The 25,914-nt window shown below is 39.1% G+C and overlaps 1 protein-coding gene across 2 annotated transcripts in view; it reads right to left on the bottom strand.

The window, feature by feature from the left end:
• Window positions 1-13,677: 13,677 nt before the first annotated feature.
• The window catches only part of VAPA (VAMP associated protein A), a 45,498-nt gene continuing 33,261 nt past the window's right edge, over window positions 13,678-25,914 (bottom strand). Inside the window, exons 5-7 of one of the 2 annotated variants that reach the window (XM_058692715.1) lie at window positions 22,549-22,683; window positions 17,581-17,754; window positions 13,678-14,465 (exon numbers count right to left, since the gene is read on the bottom strand). In XM_058692715.1, coding sequence (XP_058548698.1) covers window positions 14,307-14,465; window positions 17,581-17,754; window positions 22,549-22,683 — 468 coding nt within the window. In that variant the 3' untranslated portion in view covers window positions 13,678-14,306. The remainder of the gene's footprint in view (window positions 14,466-17,580; window positions 17,755-22,548; window positions 22,684-25,914) is intronic. The other variant, XM_058692716.1, reaches the window with a different exon arrangement.

The following is a 25,914-nucleotide window of genomic DNA, read 5'->3' as shown; positions in this document are numbered from 1 at the left end:
GCTGGTCTCAGAGGCTCAGCTCAGCTCAGCTCCACTGCCCTTCCCTGAGATTCACCGGCGACTCCTCACGGGTCTAAGGAAGCTGTTTGAGAGTTTCTCTCAGGAAAACTGCCAGCTCTTCATGATCTACTCTTCAGATTCACACCCTGGCTGCCATTCTACCCTAAGAACTCCGGTGGCTGAGTTGAGACATTCCCACCTGAGCCCCAGGCCCCTTGATCAGGGAAGGGGCCTTCCTCTCCTCATGTTGCTCCCGTTGCTTGAGAGTAAGGCAAGAACACACATGTCCCCTTAGGCTGGAAAGAACCCCCCACCCCCAGAGGCCTCCCTGCCAGCATATCTCCCTGGTCAGAAGAAACCAAGTTCCACAAGAGCATGGGCAGATCCCGGATCACCCAAGCTGGCCCTGCCTCCCTGTTCTTGGATTGGGGTCCGAAGAACACCGGAAGTCTCTCTTTCCCCAAGACCCAAGGCTTACCTCATTTCCAAATAACCACCTCCCAGAATAACTACCAATGGGCACATCAATACCGTTCCAGAAAAGTCCCAGTCCCTGGGGTCCCAACGATCATTAAGAGGCCAGCATAAGTTCACTTCCTAAAGACAAAGTTGTTTGGTTTTATACCCACGTGCTCATCTTGAATGCAGTACGTAAAGGGCCCTAAATTAAAATGAAAGGGATGCCCGAGCCACCTTAAGGCCTCTGCATTTTCTAGAACCTTCCCTGGGGCTTAGATGGTTCTCTCAACCCAGAGAGGGGTTGGTGTTTGCTAGACGGGGATGGTGAGTGGAATCAATAAAGTTACAAGTATTGTTGAAGCAGGATTATAATCATAGACAGTGGAACCAAATCTAAATGAGGACAAAAACACAAAACAAAAAAAACTCTTCTTAGTGAGAAAGTGGTCCGTTTTGTGGCTCGAAGAGTTAGGGTCAAAAATTACGGCCACAGAGGGTATTTCTGCACAAAGATGAAAAGACAGCCATGGTTGCAAAGTGGTGTATCTGCAGCCAAGCTCCCCGGGGCATTTCTGTCCTGGTGGTGACAACCTCCAGGAAGACTGGAGAGTGAGTGGCAGAGGTGTGTGGACGGCAGAGCCACCAGAGAGGGGAGATCAGAAACTAGAACCCCACCCTGTGAAGTCACTGGGAGCTGCGAGAGCAGGGTAGAGAGCAGGGAGAAAGGGAGAGAGCAGGGAGAGAGCAGGGAGAGAGGAGGGTGTGGAGCCACGAGCTGCCATGTTATGGTAACGGGAAGCCATGAGGCCATGAGTAGAGAACAGCCGTGGAGCAAGGAGGGGAGTGGGCACAAATGGAGTGCGTTAGAAATGGTAGGAGCTGTTGCAAGAGGAATTCAGAACAAATGTGAAAATGAGGAAGGAAACCAGCCCCTCCTCCTGGCTCTGAAGTTTCTTCTGCATTTGATATGTAGGGTTCTGTGAGAGCCTGGTGGCCAACGGCCATCCCTAGAAGAAGTCTGTTGATCACACATGGTGAATTCTGAAGCTCTGTGCAGATTAGGGTAAGGAGAAGGGTAAGGGCTGTAGTCAGACTGAGGCAAGGTGGGGTTTTAACCAAATCCCATAGGAAGAATGCATTTTATGTTGTTAACCTGTGTGCATGCATGATTGTACCCTCCCTCTGGCTCCCTGTCATCCTCCCCTAACAAACGTTTATTGAGCATCTACTATACATCAGTCAGTTCTAGGCACTGAGGGCCCAGCAGTGAACAAAGACGTAAAACCCCTGCTCTTACAGAATTTTCATTCTGGTGTTAGAGCAGACAATAAACAGATCAAGTACGCAGCATATTCAATGGGAGTGACGGACACATGGGAACAGAGCACACGGAAGGAGGCAGAGTGGTACGGTTTGGGCTGGAGAGACCAGGGAAGGTCTCCAGAGTGAAAGCCTGAGAGAAGTGAGGGTGAGCCACAGGACACAGGGGAGCATTCACACAGAGGCAACAATGTCAGTCTCTGAGCCTAGAATGTCCTGGAGTATTCCACAAATACCCACAGGCCAGCAGGACAGAGTGAAGGAAGGAGCAGAAAGTCAGTCTAGAGAGACAAGTGGAGGTGGGGGGGAGATGGCAGGACACTGTGAGATCAGAATGAAACAGGAAAACTTCGGGGCAGCGTGCTTCTGAGACCCAACGACCAGCAAGCAGCCCTGGTCCAAATCCAAATCTTTGAGACGACAGTAGAGTTGGTGATGAACCTTGAGCTGAACATGAGAAAGACTAAACTAATCTGAAAGGGATGGACTGAACCAAAAAAAAAGAAAACCTGAAATCCCCTTAAGGGGTGCAGTTTTGTCTTATTCCATGGGCTGTGTCACACTCCTCTCTGAACCAATGGGATTGTACCATTTGGTTTAGATCAAGCTCTTCTACTTCCCCTCTGCTGGAAGTGGGGTCCAACCCAAAGAACTCAGAGAGTGAGGAAACGATGGTGCCTGTGGTCAGCAGAATAGTGGCCCCCAAAGATGCCAACGTCCTAATCCCCAGAATGTGTGGAGATATTGCCTTACGCAAAGGGACTTTGTAGACGTGACTGGGTGAAGGGCCCTGCAATGAAGAGATAATCCTGGATTATCCAAGTGGGCACTGTCATCACAGGGTCTGTAAGAAGAAGGCAGGAGGGTCGTAGCAAGCGAAGGGGTGATACGGAAGCAGAGGTCAGTGTGATGTGGTTGCTGAGCTGGGAGGCACCCGCCCAAGCAGGCAGGTGGCCTCTAGATGATGGAAAAGGCAAGAAAGAGGTTCTCCCCTGGAGCCTCCTCAAGGAAGGCAACCTTGCAAATGGCTCAGACTTGGGAGTCCAGGGACTGATTTTGGACTTTCAACCTGCTCCAGAACTGTAATAAATTTGTGTTGTTTGTAGCCACTACATTTGTGGTCATTTGTTACAGCGGCCACAGGACACTAATAGTTCCCCAGAAGGGCATCAGGGTTTCGCTACGAAAAGAAGAGGGAATGAAGTCTGGCTGAAAAACCAGTCACAGGGGCACCTGGGTGGCTCAGTCGGTTGAGTATCTGACTTCGGCTCAGGTCGTGATCTCACGGTTCATGAGATTCTGCTTTGGATTCTGTGTGTCCTTCTCTCTCTGCCCCTCCCCAGCTCACTCTCTGTCTCACTCTAACTCTCAAAAATAAATAAACAAATAGATAAATAAATAAATAAATAAATAAATAAATAAATAGATAGATAGTAAGTAAATAAATAAATAAATAAATAAATATAAAAACAGTTTTTGAAAAAACAACTGCACTGTTTCCATCTTTCCTGGTTCAGTTCTTCCTTTCGATAAGCTCAGCTTGTTGCCCTCCTTCCATTCTCTCCACCTCACTGCCCCGACCCACTAATGACTCGAGAGACAGGAGTCAGGGCAGGTAGGAAATGGGTGGTGTTTTGCTAGCATGGTGTGGAAAATACCCAGGAATTCCATACATGCCATTGGGTGACTGCCACCTGGACGGGGCTTGGTTCTGCTTATACGTCTACTTCACTTTTTGCAGTGAGAGTTTCTGGATTGCAGGGTTTCCCCTCTACAAAATCAACGGAATCAAATCCTTTCCCAAAATCAGACGACTGACGTTGCTAGAGATCTACATCATTTCACGTGAATATCTATGCAAAGGAGAGAAGACCTAGCTTGTTTTCAGCATGTTTCCTCTGCCTGTGCCAATGCACAGAAAGGAAGCCTCCTCCAAAAATGAAGAAAGACAAAGGGATATGCAGGTCCCAAGTGATCACAGTTCTATCCAAACACACTTGTAAAGTCACATAAAGGAAAACTTCAAATTTTATCACCATGCCTGAGAGTCAACTTGGAAATTAGCACCCTTTTGATCCTTATAAAGCTCTAAATATTTTCCACAAATGTTCCAAGATCTTTCAAAATAATATGAATCTGTTTCATCTGGTGGTGCCCACTTCAACAATGATCACTACCTCCCAAATGAATGAGTTCTGGTCAAAGGCGGAGCCAGAGCACAACACAGATACTTCTCTACAGAGACTGAGTGTGGGAATGACCCCAACTTCTCTCCAAGAGGCTCCGTCACCATGTGAGACAACAATGTGCTCTTCCGAAATCTCCCAAACCTCGTCTGTAGAAATCGCGTGTGCTTGCAGCAGATCTTATAAAACCGAAATAGAGATTATCACGAATAAGGAAAGCTCAGTAGGTAGCTTATGAGAATTAGAATCCTACCTGTATGAGCTGAAACAATGCACATAGCATTTTAGCATTTCTGAGGCTTTGTTTCTTAACTTTTCAACATAACGGTAATACTTATATGGTTGGGAGAACCAATACGGACAATGATGCCTAGTACCTACGGTGTTAACTATGAGCCAGTCACTTTCTTCAGCACTCTACCTAGGTTAAGTCATTAAATTCAAAGAACCTTAGGAGGTGGGTATCAATGCACTTTTTAAATCCCTGTTTCACGGAGGAGGAAACTGAGACACAACAATGCTGAAAGCTCCCCAAGGGTGACAGGGCAAAGCCAGCATTCGAACCTAGGCAGTGTGACTCCAGAGCCCGAAGTCCAGAGTGTGTCCATCCTCTTTCTGTGCCTTCTTCACAATGAGGGGCAGAACCTCACGGGTCCCTGGGCATGAGGTCCTGAGGACAGAATACCATTTCTGTAGTAATCCAGCTAAGACTCTGGAATCTAAAACTAATCGTGAGGAAATGTCAAAGAAAGCCCAATGAGAGATACTCCATTTTAAATAAAGGTGAGGGATGACTGTATGCTTCAGAAACATCGATGTAATAAAAGACCAAGTCTGAGAACTGTTTCAGATTAGACACCAAAGAGACACGACAATTAAATGCAACATGGGACCCCAGCCTGGATCTGGCCCCGGAGGGAATGCTATAAATGACATTGGATGGATGTGGACGATGGGTTTGGGAAAAGTAAGTATTCTCTCAGTTTTCAGTGTATTCAAGGTGACAGCTGCTGTAGGATTATGCAAGAGAAAGGCCTTATTCCTAGGGAATACGCACTGAAGTGGCTAGGGGTCATAGATGCATGCCAAATGCTATTTGTAAATTAGTCTTGGTTTTAAAACAGAACATGGGTATATATGCACATTTGTGAACGTACGTGTGTATACATGTATGTTATACGTGAATGCATGTGTGTGCACATATGTACGTATGCAGAAAAATGTGTATATATATTTAGGTGTGAAGAGAGCACAAATATTGAAGGAAGTGGGGCAAAATGCTAACAATTGGTTAAACTGCCTGAAGCGTATATGGGTGTTTTTGTACTAAACAATTTCAAAAACTGTTTCCAGGTAAGAAGTGAATTAAGTTAATTGCCAATTGGTTTACAAAAGCATCCATGTTGATTTTGCTACTATTAATATATATTTACACTAAATAAAACATTACATAGATCTGATATTCACCTAGACACTTAAAAAGCTGTTAATAACAAGTTGTCTCTGGGGAGTGGGATCCTGAAGTTTGTCCTACTATATATTTCTTCTATAATTTCCAAGCTTCTATAATGAATCAATGTCACCTTCACATTCAGAAAAAAGAAATGTGCATCACGCTTGACACCCATAGGCTGCTTACCTACAAGAATAGCCTCTTTTAAATGTTAAAGTGTTTTTACATTTTCTAACTCAAGATCATCCATTATCATTAAGCAACTCTTAAAACTCGTAAATTCTTGCCATATCGTTTTGATACGTGAGTGAAGGACAGAGTAAAAATGCAATTTCCATGTTTATTAGGTACCAGAAACTATGCTACATTCTTCAAACTGTCTTACAGTCCTCACCGCAACCCTACAAGGTTACAAGAGGAAGGTGAAAACCGGATGGCATCATTGGCGACAAAGCTGCACTTTGGAGAGGTTCCATCACTTTGTTCAAGAGCACATGTCCCGTCAAGGGCACAGCTGAGTTCCAAATCCAAGTTTGTCTAACCTCAGAAGTCCACGCTGTCTCTCCTGCTGGCTCCCCACAGGTGCTCGATAAAAGTCTGTTGCGTCTATGTGGCCAGATAATGCCTTCAACTGCAGAACTGGTTAGTAAGTTCAAAAACAAAATTCCAAGGCAAATAGCCACCGTCTGGATACCCCGTTTAATTTTTAAGGCAAATAACCCGTCCGACAACTGCCCAATTTCCCACCTCACGTGTATGTAAACAGTAACTGCTGACATTCGCTGAGCTTGGTGCCACCCTCTGCTCCAGGAGCCGCCCCTCTTCTATTCCCTGCACACCCAGGGATGCAGGCCTGGTTAGTATCCCGTCTTTACGGAGGAGAAAGCTGAGGCACAGAGAAATAAAACGCCCAAGGTCGTAACTAGTAAAGTGACCAAACCAAAATTACGGCCTTACACAACATCACTCCAGATCCCGAGCTCCTAACCACTTTCATATGCTTCCTTCCCAGGCTACTCATGCTTAATATATGAAACTATAATGCTATAAATACCACTTATAAAGCTATCAATCTAGGTTAACTGGCTGAAAGGCCAGCTATAAAGAGTCTGAATTCCAAAATACCTTAAATTCTGTAAGCTTGTTGCTGCCACACCCCACCCTCTGGCCACTAGTGTAGTGTGTAATGAGCTGTAGGTGTATTCTTTGCCAAGATCTTCAAAAGCAGAAACAATATTTTATACTTCCAATGGAGTGACCAAGACCGAAGCAAGCTCTCTTTGTAAGTGAATTAATGCCATGAAGACTAGTTCACAGCATCATTTCCCTTTCTGAAAAGCGATATGGCACAGGGGCGGGCCCAGTGGTGGGAAATCGACCACCACTGAACGGACAAGTTCATTTCTCCAAGTTCTTCTCTGTTAAAATGTTTAAAAGGTTGTTCTGAAGAGGAGATAGTGTAAATAAACTACCTGAGATACAGTAGGTACCCCATAAAAACAGTTTTTCTTGTTCCTCAAACCTTATGCCTGTTCCAATTGACAATGTTTTGGGGGCATTCTGGGCCCAAACACCTGTTGACTAGGTACAAGTGTCGGTAAGTATCCTTTTGCCTCCTGACCATAGGATCCCCCTAGATCCCACTGTACATCCCACTGGCGCTCTCGCCAGTGTGCAGGGCAGGGAAGAATTCGGTATTATGCAGGGAGTAGTTCAGCCGAGTCACATATTCAGGCAGACAGTGCTTGTGCAGGTCACTAGCACGAGAAGAGAGGAGAACTGTAGGTGGAACTGCTACTTGGCCCCGGCAAATTATTGCCCATGGGAACGCAAGTCCTGTGCTCCAAGTCTTTTCCAGGGCTTTGGGGGGGGGGGGGGGCATCTTTCTATTTTTAGGAATGTACAAGAGAAACCACTCCCCTAACAACACACACGTGCACATACGCAGTCTCCAAGCACAAACAGCCAAGATGCACAGTAATGCGATCTCCCACGTGTACTTGAGCACCTCGTCTTTTCCCTTAGGCTTGTTTTACTTCTAAAATTATGGGGGCACCTGGGTGGCTCAGTCTCGATCTCACGGCTCACGAGTTCAAGCCCCGCGTCGGGCTCTGTGCTGACAGCTCGGAGCCTGGAGCCTGCTTCGGATTCTGTGTCTCCCTCTCTCTCTGCCCCTCCCCTGCTCGCGCGCTCGCTCCCAAAAATAAACTTAAAAAAAAAAAATCTTTTAACTGAAATTATGTGTGCATATGTACATACACAGTAACACATAGTAGCAGATAGCTGTTAGGACTACATTTGTCCCACCAACTGTCCCCTGGCCTGCAGCTTCAGCAGTGGCAAGGCCTTTGGTAGGTATTAGTGTCAGAATTTCAATTGTAGCATAAGCAGCAACAGAAACACAGATCGAAGCTGATACAGTGGAGTGTGTTAGTTCATGAACATATACACACAAGTATATGAAGAGGATACCCTACTTCAAAGCGTGGGGACTTCCGAATAAGACATTTTAGGTGAATAAGAAATATTCTAAGTAAAAAACACTTATGTCACATTTTAAAACAGACAAAACACACTACGTAACAGATTATTACATACACATATGTAGTAAAATCTATGCACGGACAACGACGATACACACAAACCTCATGCTAGTGGCCTGACAAAGGAAAATGTGCTCAGGGAAGGGTATAAAGGAGATTTCAGTTATTTTTGAGGACTTGCTCCTTAAAAAAAAAAAAAAAAAAACCTAAATGGGAAAACGAAACCTGGGGAAAACTTCATAATGGTAACAGTAAAATCAAAGCAAAAGGTAACAGCATTCTGCAGCCACAACAGCCCCTCCGATCCCCACACTACAAGATGGGGAACACATTATATGAACGTAAAATCCCATGATCTATTGGCATCTGCAGTGTACCTTTCTGGAGTTAAGAGATCAAGAGGTGGATGGGAAGGATTATTTACACATTTAAGTAGTTTAAAACACCATTTGTTGGAAACATTTATACCATTTATTACCTCAACTAAATGCAAAGATGTCACAAGACTTGTTCTCAGTGACAGGAGCAGTCTCTTACTACATCGCTATGCAAACATGATTAACACAAATTTTTGCACTTCTGGCATATGTTCCAATATACTCAACCCCCTGAAATTCCCATTCCACCCACAACTTACCTTACAAAAGAACCACTTTACCCAATTAACGTTACAGTTCTTATTAAGACACTGCCTCACTGCAGTAAAATCTAAGAAATCATGGTTTCTTACATATATTAAAACATATATAATGAAATTCCCCAAAGGACAAATTCCATGCGAGTCGCAAAATGCAACAGCATTTTTCCCTTGGGGAGACAATTCACTTATTTGATACATTAAACATGATCATTAAATATGATCATTAAACTTTTTAAGTGAAAATCTAAAGTTTACTTCAGTAAAATTATAAACTTTGCTTGATAGCGAAAAGGCATCGAAATACTTTGCAACAAAACTTTCCTTTGATTTCTCACAAGTTGGAATTTCTCAAGTGAAATATTTCCCTAAGTTTAAAGTGGCATGATACACCCCTCATATATTTACCTACATATTACACATTTAAGGATATACTTTTAGATTAACGTAGCACACAAAAACCAAGTTTGCCCCCTCCCAAACCGTATTAACACCATTCTGTAACTCCTACCAGACCTCTACTCCTTGAAACAAGAAAAGTACTAAAATGAGGAGTTCTTATTGCTCAGGTATGTAAAAGTTTTCAATCACTTACAATTTCAACTCTCCGTACCACTTTCTTAGAATTTAGGTGTAACTTCTCTCCCTCAAAAAAATATGTATTTTTCCTCAAGTCTTAAATATCTGTATTACTTGGCACCCTTTGTTCCTTGTAGAACAGTGTTAAGAATTTACACCATGATGTCAAAATTCAGATACTTTAATGATTAAACCTTTTTTTTTTAATGTTTATTTTTGAGAGAGAGAAACAGAGCATGAGCAGGGGAGGGGCAGAGAGAGAGGGAGACACAGAATCCAAAGGCAGGCTTCAGGCTCTGAGCTGTCAGCACAGAGCCCGACGTGGGGCTCAAACCCCATGGACCACGAGATCATGACCTAAGCCAAAGTTGGGGTGCTTAACCGACTGAGACACCCAGGCACCGCTATAATGGTTAAATCTTAAAAGACCACTCCAGCCTTGGTTACATAACCCTTCTTTAACACACTAATAAGGATCTGAGTGACGATTAAATGAGTTGACATAAAATACCTGGCACATACTTGTAAGAACCTTGAAAACCAGCTCATGCTTTGAGAAATATCTGACAGGCAAAATACATTTCTTAGGTGAGTAAAGATAATCACTTGGGTTGTCAGCAAAGTGGTAATTAAAAGTGAATCCCATAAAATTTCTCACTTTTGCAGATGGCTCACATTTATCTACAAAACATTTGCCTGTGTTTTAACAATCTTAACTTTTACAGATAGCTCTGGAATTAAGCAATACCTAAAGGTGACTCCTGCAACTTACTTTTTTAAGATTAATATACAAAGAATGCTGAAAATGCAATTTCCCCATACTGTAAGACTTAAGGCTCACATAAACTTAATTTGTATCTGGCTTTGGCATTTAGAAGCCTATATAAAGCAGTTGTCTGGTTGCAGATTAAAATGACTAGAGCTAAAAACAAATGACCATGCCAGGTCACCACTCCAGGCCAATTATCTATCACTGGACGTACTGTTCAAGCATCAGTATTTTTTTAAGCTTCTCACATGAGTTAATGTACTACCGGAGCTGAATACCAGAATGAATAGTTATCTTAACAGTTCCCTGCACCTTCTTTCAAGATGGGTGTTAATACAAAGGACCTGGAAAATAAGAAACAGAGTTCTACAACAAAAGAAATGAGGTAAGTAGGAGGATGTGCCTAACTAGAAAGGGAACCCACCTGACCAATCAAGCTTTCCATCATACATAAAATGTTCATAACCTTATGGCCAAGAACGCGATTGTAAACATAAAGCAATTTTGCAATCACTTCTACTTGGTTTTCAATACACTACAGAGAAAGGATTAAGGGAAAGTATGGGATACAAAGTTGTATGTATGATGATTATGCCTAAAGGGCTTAATTAATACTACAGGGAAATAAATGTTCACACAAATCGATGCTGCTGGATGGCAGGATTTGCCATGACTTTTTACAATTTATTTTCCAAATTCCCTAAAATGAACATATTATTTCTATAGTCAGAAACGTAGGAAGATAAAATTTCCTTTTTTTAAGGATAGATGTTCAAACTTCTTCACACCAACCTCCATCAGGCTGAGCAATCCCAAGAGGTCACTGTTCCTGCACAGAACTCTCCAGGAGCATGGCTTCTAATAACAGCGCGCTATCAAACATAGAACTGAAAAACCCAGCTGTTCCCACTTCCCACTAAAAAGTACTTTACCTCTAGGTCACTAAGCAAAAGACGATATGCCATCAGAACTCAAGCGCCAGTGAGAGACCGACTATTACTATGTAACAGAACATACACATACAAACCATCATAATCTGTTGAAATGAAATTCCTTTTTTTTTCTTTTGTTTCTTGGAAAGGAAAACGACACTTCACCCCGTCTTTAAACAGTTTATTTATTCACGCAATAGTTTGAGTTCTTTTGAAAGCTAGAAAATAAAGATCATTTACCTTCTTAGTTGGTTGTTTTTCCACACGGTAAACATTGATCTTTCCCTCTCATAAAGGTTAATTTTTAAAAACCTATGCACACACCAAAGTCACTGAATAGGAATGTGCAAAGCTCTAGGAAAATCATCACTTGAATGTTTTCAAAGTACCCTGGTAAGAACTTTGTGTTTATCTTGATAAAACTTGGTTTTCAAAGGGGTGTATTTTGAATGATTAAAATCCAAAACAAATCCCCAAAGCAGATAGTATCAGTTTTAAGAGAACTTCTTAGTTAAGATACTTGAAGGAGAAAGTAAAATTATTTTGTTTGACCAGAATTTTTTTTTTTTTTTTTTGAAATTAACACATACTTTTTTTCCAAGTGTCATCACTTTTTTAAGAGGTAACAAACCACACACTCAGAATACAATTCTTAAATATGTTTCTTGTAAATACAAGAACGGGCAGAGTTAAGGTACATTAGTTATAGAAAGAATGAAATAAGGTAGTGCATTTAGCGTCACATATGAACTTAAGGCCTTAGTTACCTGACTGTGATTTCAATGTTAGCAACAGATTTCCCTCATGCTTACATACACAAGTAAGCAGGCAGACAAAGCAAAAATTTCTAAACATGTAAGGAGTGAAGACAAACAATTTAATCTATGTATTATCAGTCAATTAATACAGTTGGAGTCTTTCAAAGTAACTGTTGGTAGTAAAATAATCTGATCACATTTGATACAGCAATTAAAAAGAGTAGAAATGAAGTCTTCTATACAACGAGAGCATCTCCCGACATGTAAAGCAGTTAAAAAGCCCATGTATACTTTATTTTGCAGATGCTGCCCAGACTACAATCTACCCCAGAATCAACCTTTGCAGAATGCATTCTGTAAAATGCCTATCTAAAAATACATTCTATTTCACAGTATTGATTCCCGGGGGGGGGGGGGGGGGCGGCGGGATTTCTAACCAAAACACTAAAACCAAACATATACATGAGACTATTCAACAGTAGCCTGGAATACAATTTTATGATGGGAAATTTCACATACGTTTATCAAATAGCATCTTATGTTTGTAATTTCAGTCATGTCAAATTAGGACAAATTTCTTTCTGCAAAGTTACCAGAAAAGACACTAGAGTCAGGAGAGCAGATTTCTAGTTCCAGCCCTGCCTCTACCTACATGAGACACAGGACAAGTTCCCTTAATTCTCAGAAAGGCCTCAGATTCCACGACTATAAAACAAAGGGGCTGAAATAAATGAGTTCTAAGGAGCATTCCCATAAAACGGGATTTTGCTAAATTTTTGAGAACTCAAATTTTTAAAAAAATTATACCTATGAAATATTAAGCTTAGTACTTATCACCAATAATGCTGATTACACAGAGAGCTTTAAGCCATGGAAGTACTGATTCTGCATGTATGGGACAAAATGCAACACGTTTCGTGAGCATGCTTTTCCAGTTATCAGAAAGGGAGGGAAATTTTACAGTGACTAGAAAGGGTTGGAACAACAATGGAAGCATTACCTGTAGTAGCATGCTAGTGATGGACAGGCATTACTTGTGTTTTTAGTAACTTTTGCACACAAGCAAGAGGTTTTCTAAAAGATACCATAGAGCACAATGACACAATACATGTGACCTGACAAATTCAAAACATACTTGAAATGAAAAGGCCAACCAAAATACTTCAAGGGAACATTTCACTCGTTTATAAAATGTACACAGAGACCTGGGCCTAACATACTTCATTGTACCACATCAAGTCCCAAAGTCCAATTGCCCTTTCAGAAAGAAGTGCATCTTTTACAAAACTAACACATATTTTCAAGAATCAAGACTCACTTGTGACAGACTGCACTCAGTAGAAAACCCGAATATACTGTCTCTGGTTCCAAAGTTTTCTATGCTAGCACAAGTGAAATTAATGAATACGTAAGACTAAGTGCATGAAAGTATCATACCTTAAAATGCATATTTACACTGAAAGTGTGTTTCACATTGACAGGTAGATTTGCAAAGGATAAAGTCATTTTCCACAAAGAAAATTCCCAAGGCTTGCTTCGTAATTCCAAATTTCCGTAACAGAAATTTCCTCTTGATGTCAGATTGGACAGGAAAAACAGCTACTTTTAACTATTATTATGAAATGTCCTAAAATAAAAGTAATTATTAGGCTGGTTAAAAAGCACTTGACGAGAACCATGAAGAATTAGCCTTCCTTGAGAAGACACTAGAAGAAACTGTTAAGAATGGGATAAATCAAATGCAACAGAGCCACAAGGCACATACATATAAACTGACTAAAATTACAGTATTTTTATTCTCATGGGTTTCCTTATTTTATATTATCTTGAAGACAAACTGACTGTAATCTTCCAAAATACCAAAAGTAGCTTGAAATGTTATCAATTCCTTTCCTTAACAGAATGAGGACTTTTAACTACAAATACTGTAATATATGAAAGGGTTTCAATACAAGATAAAATTATGCATCATAAACTTCAAATTACCACACAGTGGACTCCCTGGTATCCCCACCTAATGACACGACACACAAACAAGCTATCGAGCAAGAATCTGTTAACAGTTTTATTTTTTTTTATGTTAAATACCATGGGACAGGATTGTAAGGATGAAAAACTCAGTCAACAACTGCCTCACAAGGGATAAGAAAAATTCTGCCATGATATTAGCAAAGGTAAAGGAGAAAATTTACACTGTAAGAGGCACCATTTCCCCACAGAATACCTCTTGGCATTTCCTGAATGAGTGGGATTAGCAATCTAAATAAATCATATTTCAAGAGGTAACAGCAACAGATAAAATTTAAAGGGATTATTAAAATAACATTTACAAGACTCTGAACAATTCTTGAACTCTTATTAAAACCACAAAGAAAGAACAATTCTTTATTTATGAATTTCATAAAGGACTGAATGTGCAACTGACATCTGCTAGTGATGATCTGGTAATATACAATTTGTCCAGGAGCCGAACAGTTTGTTTTATTGTGTTTTCTAACCGTAAGAGATCATTAAAGGCAAAGCCTATATGACGCTGTATACACAAAAAAAAAAAAAAAAAAAAAAAAAAAAAATGGTCACCGTGGGCCATACTACCAGTGAAATGGTAGGTAAACAAATCTTTTTCTGGTCAAGAGAAAAAAAAAGAAATAGCACTCTGCATGCTTCACTCTACAAGATGAACTTCCCTAGAAAGAACCCGATGAAAATGGCTGCAATTACGACAAGAAGGGAAGGAAGAGGACTGGCGACATTATCTCTGAAGGATGCAGCTGAGGTGGATCCAGGTTTATCCGAATGTGCTACCTTTCTGAGCCTTAAGCCTTCATCCTAGAAAAAAACATACGCACAAAAAGAGGTTTTAAAAACAAGTATGCACACGGTAAAACTGCCGAACTAAAAATCTATGGGCAGAAAGCAGATCAGTGTGCACGTGGCTGGGATGGGAACAGGGATTAACCACACTAACCAGCATTAAGATGACTTTCTAGGGTGATTTTAAAAACTAGAGCTGAAAATTGTACTCCTAACAAACTGAAAAATCAGGTACAGCTATATTTATACAGAAGGAAAACACCCTGCTAAAATGTACTAATACAAGTAAGGAAGAGTTCTGTGCATGCACTGATTTCCGTGGTGGCCCATAGTATTTTTACACTGGATACCAAAGACCACCAGGAACAAAGCTGTGGTGTGACAGGTTTATGGACACACTGCAACCAGGGCATCCACACAGCAGAGGCACAGGGACTATCTGGCCAAAAGAAAAGGCAGGATTTTACAAGATTTGGAGGAAGAGGGAATTTCAGGATAAAACTTAACAAGTGTTTTGATAAACTCAAAGCAGGAGGCCCCTGTGTCAGCACTGGGTCTTGACTACAAAGGAGACACCAAATCCTGCTTCCTCGGAAACAACAAACTACAACAGCTACGGAATGTTGTATACAGAACCCACCCCCTCTTTTGACACCGTGCCCCTAGATCTGGAGAGAAAGGCTGCTTCCCTGTGTCAAAGTGACTCAGATCCTCTAGGCAAGAGTGGGTCGCTTGGTTCTTACTGATATGATTTCACACAGCAATGTTTTCTGACAGTATGATTTTAGGGGACAAGGTTTCTCAGTAAGAAAGCAGAAGTCACTCAAAGTAGGAAGTTGTTAGGACCCTTTACCGGCCACAGTGTGACCTTGGGAAAAATACTGATATCTGTTACCTAGGCAACTGACTTTATCTGTCTCCATCATCCCAGCCAGATGAATGACAGGGCAGATTTTTACTTCCTTAGTGCAAGCTAATTTTTCTTTTCTCACATTGATTTCTCTAGTATGCTTACTAATACCAAGTAAAAGAGTCCACCTCAGCTCATACTGTTTTACGGGCAATTAGTAGATTCTCTGAGGGTTTGTGGGATTTTTTTTTTGTCTTATGTTCATTAGTCCTGTGTGAAGAGAACAATGATTCTCAAACCTGGCACGAACTTTAGAGAATCCTCCTAGTGATTCTGATTTCCTAGGTCTGGGGAGGGCCTAGACATACGTATTTTTAAAAAGCGCTAAGAGATTCAGATGCACAGCCTGGATTAAGAACCATAGGCCCAGAGAGATAAAAAGGAACAGTGATCAGACATGTTCAAGAAAGTTAATCTGCCAACAAATTATCATGGGCCTTATGTATGAAATGTTAAAGGGCCTGTAACTGATTCTATAAGCCAATGGTCTTCAAGTTCTTTGGTTTCACCTTTTAAACAGCAGAATGCTTTTTCAAATAACATCTCCTACAGAACATCAGCCTATAAAGAGAGACCAGCACCCAAATCTCACTCACCTCTCTCCCCGTCCACTCTTCCTATTTTCCAGCCCTGCCCTACTTATGCTATTCTTACTATTTCCACTTCTCCCCTCCCGCAAAGAGAGGAACAAATGTACTGAGTATGCTAAGGAGCACATCTTTCATCAAAGAAGAGAACTGTGCCACGGAAGTCATGGCAGATAAAATAAAGGTAACGAAAACAGCATCCTTAAAAATCCATGGTGTGTAGATATAGGTGTGAAATGAAGATAATCTTTCCACTATCCAGAGAGGTGCTGGGGGCCCCTGAGGGGTACTGTGAAACAGGAAGATAGACAATTATTTCAGCACAGATCAATTCAAGATACAGTGCCTCTGATCCAGAGTACATATAGTTCTATATACATCCAACAGATGGAATAATCAAATGTAGATTAAGTCCCTTCGTTTAGCTTATTTATTACTTCTATACATTTTTGTATCATCTACTTTTGATACAAAAAGCTTCAAAGCCTAAAAAGGTAATTTAAAAGTATTCAGGTCTTGAAATAAGTAATTATTTTTCAAAGGTATATTATTAATACACTCCACACATATTCAAATTAGTCCTCATCCACCAGTTCATCCATTTATTCATATATATGAATGACTACTGTATGCATGTTCTATGAATGCAAAGATGAATGAGTACAGTCCTTGCCCCCAAAAGCACTACCGCCCACTAGAGGGAGAAAGACCTCCGACAAACAGGAACAGTAACTTGACAGAGTCTTCACGGAAACAAAGGAGACAGCATTCCAAAACCGTGTTTCTTGTCTTCTAAGGGGAAGAAAGTCCTAGAAAAGGTTATACTGAAAAGATGACAAGAACCGAGTACCAAAAGACAAGAGCACGTGTATGAAAATGCTGGTCAGGGCAGAACAGGATTTCAGGGCATTCCAGTCAGAAGGAAAAATTTGAGAAAGCGAAAAAGAGATCATAATCAGAGAGGCTTCTTCAGGATACTCTAGTCCAACGCTGTCCAATACAAACATAACATGAGCTTCAAATGTGAGCCACTTACATACTTGTACATTTTCTAACAACACGTTGAAAAGGTAAAAAGAAAATGGTTAAATGAATTTTAATAATAAAACGCAATCCAACAGAACCAAAATTCAATCCAATATATTCCATTTTATTCAATCCCATATAACCAAAATACTATTTCAATAAATAACAATATAAAAAAGATCTATTTTACTTTTCTGTACTAAGTCGAATAAATCAAGGAGTATTTTACACTCCCAACGTGTGTCAATTCAAACCCCATTTCAAGTGCTGAACAGCCTCCTATGTCCCTACTTTGTGGGGCAGCACCATTTCAGGCGCTTCACATGACTAGGGCATATGTGAAGGAAGTTACTAACAAGAGAGGAAGCTTAATGCCACAGGCCAGATCACAAATAACTAGGACATCTAGTAGGGAAGGAACCTGCAGGCAATGAGAAGCCATGGTAAAACTGTAAAAGAGGCCAGAGTAGGAAGCAAAGACATAATCAAATTGGAAAAAAAGAACTGACCAAGGATAAATTTAAAAACGGACAGATAAAATGGCCTAATAATATTCACATATCCTATGCCTTCATTTAACCCAACTTATTTTCAAAAAGCAACTTACTCTCAGGTGTCGATTTTCTTCTGATAGTTTCATCATTTCTCCCTGAAGTCTTTTACATTCTTCCATGAGTTTCCTTGTTTCAGTATCATTGAGTGAAACACTATGCGGTTTTGGCATGGGTCCATCCTGTTTAGAGGCGTTCAGTGGAACAGTTTTGCTGGGTTCCAGATCATTCTGTATTACAAAGACAGTGGGACTTTTTTAACTAACCAAATCTCCTTAGAGATTTTAAACAAATAAATACAAGTTGAAACTCCACACTTTTCTTTTCCAAAAAAATTATTTAAATGCAAATTTTTGAGGTTGTGATTCCATTAATACAAATTTTTTTTTAATTCCAAACATTACAGTCATCTGTGAACAATTTTTAGAAGGACTAAATCAATAAAGGTCGGCAGTTAGAGAAGTCAAAATAAGCAGCCCACTCCCTCCTCTAGTCCCCAAACCCTGTGCACTTACCTCTACCATAGCACTTATCATATATCATAATAATGTATTTTTGATGTTCTTTCCTACAACACTTCAAAGGCTAGGAGAGCAAGAGTCATTTCTCTTTGCATTTACCCCTAAACCCAGCACTTTGGCCTAGAGTGGTTATTCAATGAAAAGTATGCTGACTGACGCCAACCAAAATCCAAATATGAAGGTCATTTTTAGTGCTCTGATTCTGCAATTCAAATGAGATTCGGGGGGGGAGGGGGGGGACATTATCGTAATAATTCCAATGAAATTAGGAGACTACCTAAGAAAAACATTTAAAAGAAAACCTAACTTCTATTAATGGGAAAAATAACTGAAGGATATAAACACTAGAGGGGTGGGGCGCCTGGGTGGCGCAGTCGGTTAAGCGTCCGACTTCAGCCAGGTCACGATCTCGCGGTCCGTGAGTTTGAGCCCCGCGTCGGGCTCTGGGCTGATGGCTCGGAGCCTGGAGCCTGTTTCCGATTCTGTGTCTCCCTCTCTCTCTGCCCCTCCCCCGTTCATGCTCTGTCTCTCTCTGTCCCAAAAATAAATAAAAAATGTTGAAAAAAAAAAAAAATTAAACACTAGAGGGGAGATAATGAACACAAACATATCATGGGGAAAAAAAGAGAAGGGGAGTTAAACGTAAATGATTCTTTCAAATCATTTTGAACACTGTTTGCTTTAATTCATGAAACTTAATATGGAATCACCATAGCGCTTAGACAGTTTTAAAACTGTGAGCCCCAAAATTGTCATTCTTACCAGCTTACCCAATATAGGTAAACATCTAGGGCAGTGCCTAATTGAGTAAGCGTTCCTGAGCCTGTGGTCTAACGTGCCTCAATATCCTTTGCCCTTATGTCATTTATACCATCACACACACATCTTAACAGTTATTAGTGCAATGAATCATCTCTTTAACTAAAATTTTACTTGCTAGAAATTTAACATGTTAGATTTTAAAAATTGTTTTATTCAGATAGAAGCTCTAAAAAAACACTTCAACTTTATGGCATTCCACAGTCCTCAGTAAGATTTAATTATAGGTTATACACCTATCACACCATCCCAGGTTCCAAATTTATATTAAATGTAAATAGTTGTTTGTTCAAGGAGTAAAACTAGTATTTCTTATGAAGGGAATGTGATTTGATCACTATCCCTAAATCCATTAAAAATTAATAATGTTATAATGAGGTTCCAATGTACAACACCACATATCTGACCTGTCAACACTCAAGAGTTTTATATTTTCCTTCAGAAGCTTCTCAGGCTGTGATGGGTTTCTAAGAAGCCTACTTCCAATTTCCTCCTCTGAGTTTTTCTCTTGCTAGCTTTCTTGTTCTTCACCCTATCCTCCCTTGTCCCTCTCTATTATTAAAAATCTGTATCAGGTCTATCTTCTCTCCACCAATCTTCTCTTTCCCTTAATAGTAATTAGAATTCATTTCAAAATGACTTTTCAAGTATGCTCCAATTCCAACCTAGAACAAGTCCAAATTCTGAAAATAAGGGCAGTTCACTGCCTTCCTCTATAAAGATGAAACCAACAGTCAATACTACGGCAACTAAAGAATCCTCAGGTTCTAAGAATTTGGAAAAAAATTGACTCATACCAGAATGTTGACTAAAAATTAAGAGGAGATACATGAGGCCAATAAGAGAAAAAAATTAAAATGTAGAATCCTCAAAATCTTCACAACTGGCTTTTTTATTTTTAAATAAATTCTTTAAATTCCAGAAAATTTAGAATTATGAGAGGGAAGGAGAGCAAACTACCAATCTCATCAACTCAGCTCAACTATTATTTAAATAGTATCTTCCAGGGGTGCCTGGGTGGCTCAGTCAGTTGAGGATCCGACTTCAGCTCAGGTCATGACCTCACAGTTCGTGGGTTTGAGCCCCACATCAGGTTCTGTGCTGACAGCTTGCTCAGAGCCTGCAGCCTGCTTCGGATTCTGTGTCTGTCTGTCTCTCTCTCTCTCTCTCTCTCTCTCTCTCTCTCTCTCTCACTGCCCCTCCCCTGCTTGTGCTCTGTCTCTGTCTCTCAAAAATAAATAAATGTTAAAAAAAAAAATTCAAATAGTATCTTCCAATATTTTGTCATATGCACATTTTATAAAACCAGCATGCACTGTAACATTTTTATCGTTATCCATTTATATGTATATGTTTTATCATTTTAAATGACATGGTGAAATTAATTATTCTGTGCCTAACTAAAATTACTTAGGATGCCTGGGTGGTTCAGTCAGTTAAGCCTCCAACTCGAGTTCAGCTCAGGTCACTATCTCAAGGTCGTGAAATGGAGCCCATGGAGCTCCATGCTCAGTGTGGGGCTGGCTTGATATTCTCTTTCCCTCTGCCCCTCCCGGGCTTGTGTGTACATGTGTGCACACTCTCTCAAAAAATAATAAATAAACATCTCACTCTTGTTACACATTTGATGGGTAGCTTCCCTCTCTCCAGCACTTTAAATAACATGTCAACAAATATCTCTCATTGGTAGAATTTGATTTTTCTTTTTCACTGAAATTTTTCTTAATGTTATATTGCTTTTATAACAAAAGGAAAATGTCATAACCAATTTGTGGAGCATAAACATATAGGACACAAAGGATACAGTGAAGCTTAAACACATTTTCAACAGTGAATCAAGTAAGACATAAAACAAGTTACTTGGAGTACACTTCCACCAGATACTATTATTTAGGCCCCCTACAAACCAGTCAACATACGTAGCAGATGCAATGAAATCTAATTTATTTGTGTATATTTAAAGTATAAGCATATATAACCTAACTTAATTGGGAGTTTAAAAAAAAAAAAAAAAGACAGGGAGTTGGGCAGGGGGCTGAGTCATTCATGTAGCAACCATCTGAAGAGCCTGATGGGAACACTAAGGCTGTTGGGACTTTAAGTATATACTTCCATTCAGGAGCTCCATTAGTGAGGTTTGGCTCCAGGAAAACAGCTCATTCCTTGAGAGTTGCTTCAGAAACTGGTCCAGAAAGAGAAGACTGGTTGCTCTGAGAACCATGAAACAAGCACACTAGAAGGATTCAACATGCTGTGACTCTTAGGAAACTTGATGAATAGTAACAGTATATGAACATTATATTTAACACTGCAAACTAGAATAAATGGGAAGGTCAAGGCCATGGTATCAAGTAAGACAAGAAACTATGCCACATCTTGTACATTTTCCACTATTTTAGATTACTGAGCCTCTCTGCAGTAATCCCTTTCCATCCATGTATTATAGAATTCACTTCCATATTCCTTTTTAACAACCTTCAGAATTTCAATTCTAATATTTTAAATTATTCCTGTTAGAGGTAATCAGAAAAAGAGAGCAAGGGATTGGAAACAGAAGGGGAAAAGTAAAATAGAAGGCAAAACAGGTGTTTGCAAGTGAAGCCCTGAGAAGGACAAAGGAGCTAAAGAATTTAACTACAGGGCTACGTTCTTGCGAGTATTAGCAGTTAAGGGGTATAAATGTACGCAAAGGGAATTAAAAGACTAACACTAACAGCTATGGCATAAAACTGTCAGAGGCATAATTAAGGCCTTAACCTGGGAAGAGAGAGTATTTGAATAACAAGGTTACTGAGACTTATTTTCACTCTAAAAAACCAATTTACTATTTCTGTAGAATCATGATTCCCAGAAATAAGTAACTAAAATCACAAAATCAATAAAGTATTAGACATTTAGATAAAGGATCAAATTTTTAAGCCTTAGTATACATATTCTCTGCAAAGCCAAATCAAAGTATAACCAACCTGTTCAAACTATGGGGTTCCTGAAGTTTCTAGCAAGCAAACAACGGTAAAGAGAATCATATAGCAACCATTACACCACCCAAAGTCACCATTTATCTTACTGATGTGCTGTCATCTTACTTGAGTGAATGTTAACTGCACACACACACATACAAACACACACGTTCAACTATGACCTAAGATATTTAGGGTTTAACCACAAATTCTCCTACCATGGGTACTGTAAATAACTAACTATAACAGTTAAAGAGGGATTACCATTATTTGTGTTTGATAACAAAATATAAAATAGTAATTTTATTTATCTTTTTTAAAAATATATACGACAAAATACTTGCCTGGATAGCAACATTTGCCAGCTCCTGCCTTTACTGCTCATCTATTCAAACAAACTCCTAACTCCTTTTTTAGAGAATGCTCCCCAAATCTCAATGAAAGAAAAAATTATACCAACTTCATAATAATGTTCAACTTCCATTTGTCCTGCTCACTACTGAGATTTTATTAAGTATTCAATTTGCTTTTTTAGAACAGAGAATAGTTTCGGTGCATGATTTTCAAGCAATTTGTGGTTCTATTGTATTTTTAAACATGGCTAAAATGTCAATTCTATCTGCTTCACATAATACACTCAATACCATATACGTGCTAGGTAACTACATTAACGTAACCAGTAACACTAGCAGACTCCTATAGCTGTTAGCTCCCTAAAACAAACCTTCTGCTTCTCCTGTTTGAACACACTGAGTCCCCTGGGGTCATTCTTCGTATTATAACTGGCAGGTGTTGAAACTGTGTTGTTGATGCTGCTCATTGAAGCGACAGCCGGAGCAGTCCCTGGTGGAGTTATACCCTGAGGTAGCATGGGAAACATATTCTCAGATTCACAAACTGACTTCTCCTGCATGGTACTGGGAATGACTAACAGAGAAATCATTAGGCTCTAAAACATTCACATTTTATTCTATAAAAATATATTATGCATTAAGATAGAACACTAATAATAACTATGTTAAAGCAAAAAGTACAAGTTTCTGAACTAGCTTTTTATATTATTTCCCAAACAAAATTACCTAAGATCAATTTGCATTATACTAATTAAATGTATAATCCTTATTCAATTTATGCTCACCTCATGTTGTCCTAAAATGAATACCTTCTAATTTTGCACTCTTAATTTTCATTGCTAATCAATCCTTGTCAATATTTGAAAAACAAGCACTTGATGTTTTCTTACCTTTGGTGACACTCAGCCTGAACAATTTTAAATTAAATGAATTTTTCCCCTTGAGGTTCAAAAAATTTATTTTATAAATCTGTCCTGTACTCAACACCCACACCCACACCCACACGCACACACACCCTTCCCAGGACCAATAAACAAACTTAAGGATGCACATAACATTCCAGTTTACCAGTATCTCCATAGTTTTATTCCTATTTTCTCAAATTCCTTTAATATAGATGAAAATAATATGATACCAAAAAGTTGAAACACACTCATAAATAATACTTATTGACATCTAGAGATCACTGTATATGACTATGAGAACTCCATCTCACTTAATAATGCAGTCCCCAATCTGTTCTTTGTCTCAATACAAAACAATGTATACTTAATCATAAAATATCTTTATACAGAAGACCACAGAAAATCCTTGTTCTTGACAATCCATTAGTCTTCATTAAGATAAACTGATATTTTTTCCTAGAAAATATGTCATTAACATATATTAAATGGAGGGCATAAATGAAATGCAATACATTTAGGAAATCTGACAAACATCAAGAATAATTGGAGGCCTCAAAATAAACCAAAAAAATTTTTAATTGAACACAAAGAATTAGATAGGTGATAAAACATCACAAATAACAAGCTAATTAAAACCACATTCAATCATGAAAAAAAACACTTCCACTAAACACTAGATTTCATAATACACAGTTGATAATAACTAAAAAGAGCTAATAATTCCAAGAACCCAACTTTGTAAAATATAAAGTAGTCAACACTTTAGTATCCTCTGCCTCCTCCAGCTGTCAACAACTCAGAGAACATGCTGAATGGCTCCTGTGCTGAACACAACTCAACTCAAAGACTTTCTGCCATTAATTTACTGAAATATATCCAAAGACCTGCATTCCCTAAAACTAGGATGACCACAAATTTTAGCACACTTAAGGACAGTATTAGTTAATGCTTGCTGTCCTGGAATAATTATTAGTAGCACCTTCATTTATGACAAAAAGGTTCCTGAAATCCTAGGTCACTCCATCTATGATGCAGATCAAAGAACTATGTCCCAAAAAGAAGCCCACTCTAATGATGGCTCAAATAAATTAGAACTGTTTTGTCAAGAAATGATTTCTTTAAATTACAAAAATTTTAAAAACAAGAACCCAAGCACTATACACTTCTAAAGCTGGTACCTTTCTTACCACAGAACTTCAGTCTTTTTTTTTTTTTTATATATTCAGTATCAAGGTCCTACAAACCTAAAGAAATCAACAAAATAGTAACACTTCCTTTTCCACTATTCTTAGAACATGTAAATGCCTTAAAACCAACAGCAAACCTAAAAGATCCAGATCCTCAAACAGGTAAGGTTCATTTACATAATGTAATTAAATGCCCATCTACTCCTTTTGGGAGCAAGATGGGTAAGCTGCTGGGAGCACAATGAGAAAGTGGGATGGGGTGGTTAATGTAAGATACACTGACTCAACATCAGAGTTTGAAACCTGCTATCTACAGGATAGCAACTTGGAGAAGACAGCATCAGCAACTCTGACAGCTACTGTGTTATCTGCTTTGTGGATACTAACCAAATTCTTCTGAGTTGACTACTAAAGATCAAAAATGCCAATGATCAACGCTTTAAATGTGTAAGGGACCACTAAGTGGATATACATCTCAACTGCTCTGACCAGTAAATAAGGCTAAATACAAAGTACATATGTCACCCTTAAAGAAAGTATATTAAACCTGAAGTTGTCACCAACAACTTAGTTAACTTAGTTAAAAACTAAACTGAAATTCTGCTTAAATTAACATACTTTTTATAACGTTTAATAAATTAAAAAAAGAACAAAGGGCCAAATGAATTTACAGTGATCTTAACTATAAACTAAAAAATGTATTGGTACTCTTTTAAAAATATACATTACCTTTTAATGTTTATTTATTTTTGAGAGACAAAGAAACAGAGTGCAAGCAGGGGAGGGGCAGAGAGAGAGGGAGACAGAATCTGAAGCAGGCTCCAGGCTCCGAGCTGCCAGCACAGAGCCCGACGTGGGACTCGAACACATGAACTGTGAGATCATGACATGAGCTGAAGCCAGACGCTCAACTGACTGAGACACCCAGCCGCCCCTCATAACATTTTTTAAATGTATTTTCCTTGAATAAAGGACTGTCATCTTTAATCAATTTGTCAAAGTGAGGATTCAGCTTCATATAGCATTTTATCAATTTATTTGTAGTAAACTAACAAACTTTGTCTAAGTATAACACCACTGAATAATGCCCTAATTTCCAGGGCTCAGACAGTTAAGCATCTGACTCTTGATTTAGCTCAGGTCATGATCTCATGGTCTGGAGGACTGAGCCCCACTGCTTGGGATTCTCTCTCTCTGCCTCTCCTTTGCTCGCACGCACAGGCATATATTCTTTCTCTCTCAAAATAAATAAACATTTAAAATAAGAAGAAGAATGCCCTAATTTCCTAACAGCAAGCTTCATGCTAAACTGAAGGTAAATATACAGAAAAAGGGTGTTAAGTAATTTTGTAACTTTATCTATAATGCTAGAAAGAAGCTAGTATGTCAAACATACTAAGGTATTTAAACAGGTTTATAAACTTCATCTGTATACAATACTGACCTGGAAATGGCAAGACACAGTTATCAACATGAATAAAGTACTATAAAACAGGGTGTTTTATATGTATTTATATATTATTTATATATGTTTATAAATATATATTTACACATATAAGATTTTCTCAATTGTTAAATATTACATATTATAGTTGCTATAATAAACAAAAACTTTATACATAAAGTTATAAATAAACAAAAACTA

The sequence above is a fragment of the Neofelis nebulosa genome, chromosome 11, assembly GCF_028018385.1.
Source record: "Neofelis nebulosa isolate mNeoNeb1 chromosome 11, mNeoNeb1.pri, whole genome shotgun sequence".
NCBI lineage: Eukaryota > Metazoa > Chordata > Mammalia > Carnivora > Felidae > Neofelis > Neofelis nebulosa.
This window is presented reverse-complemented; position numbering and strand designations above follow the sequence as displayed.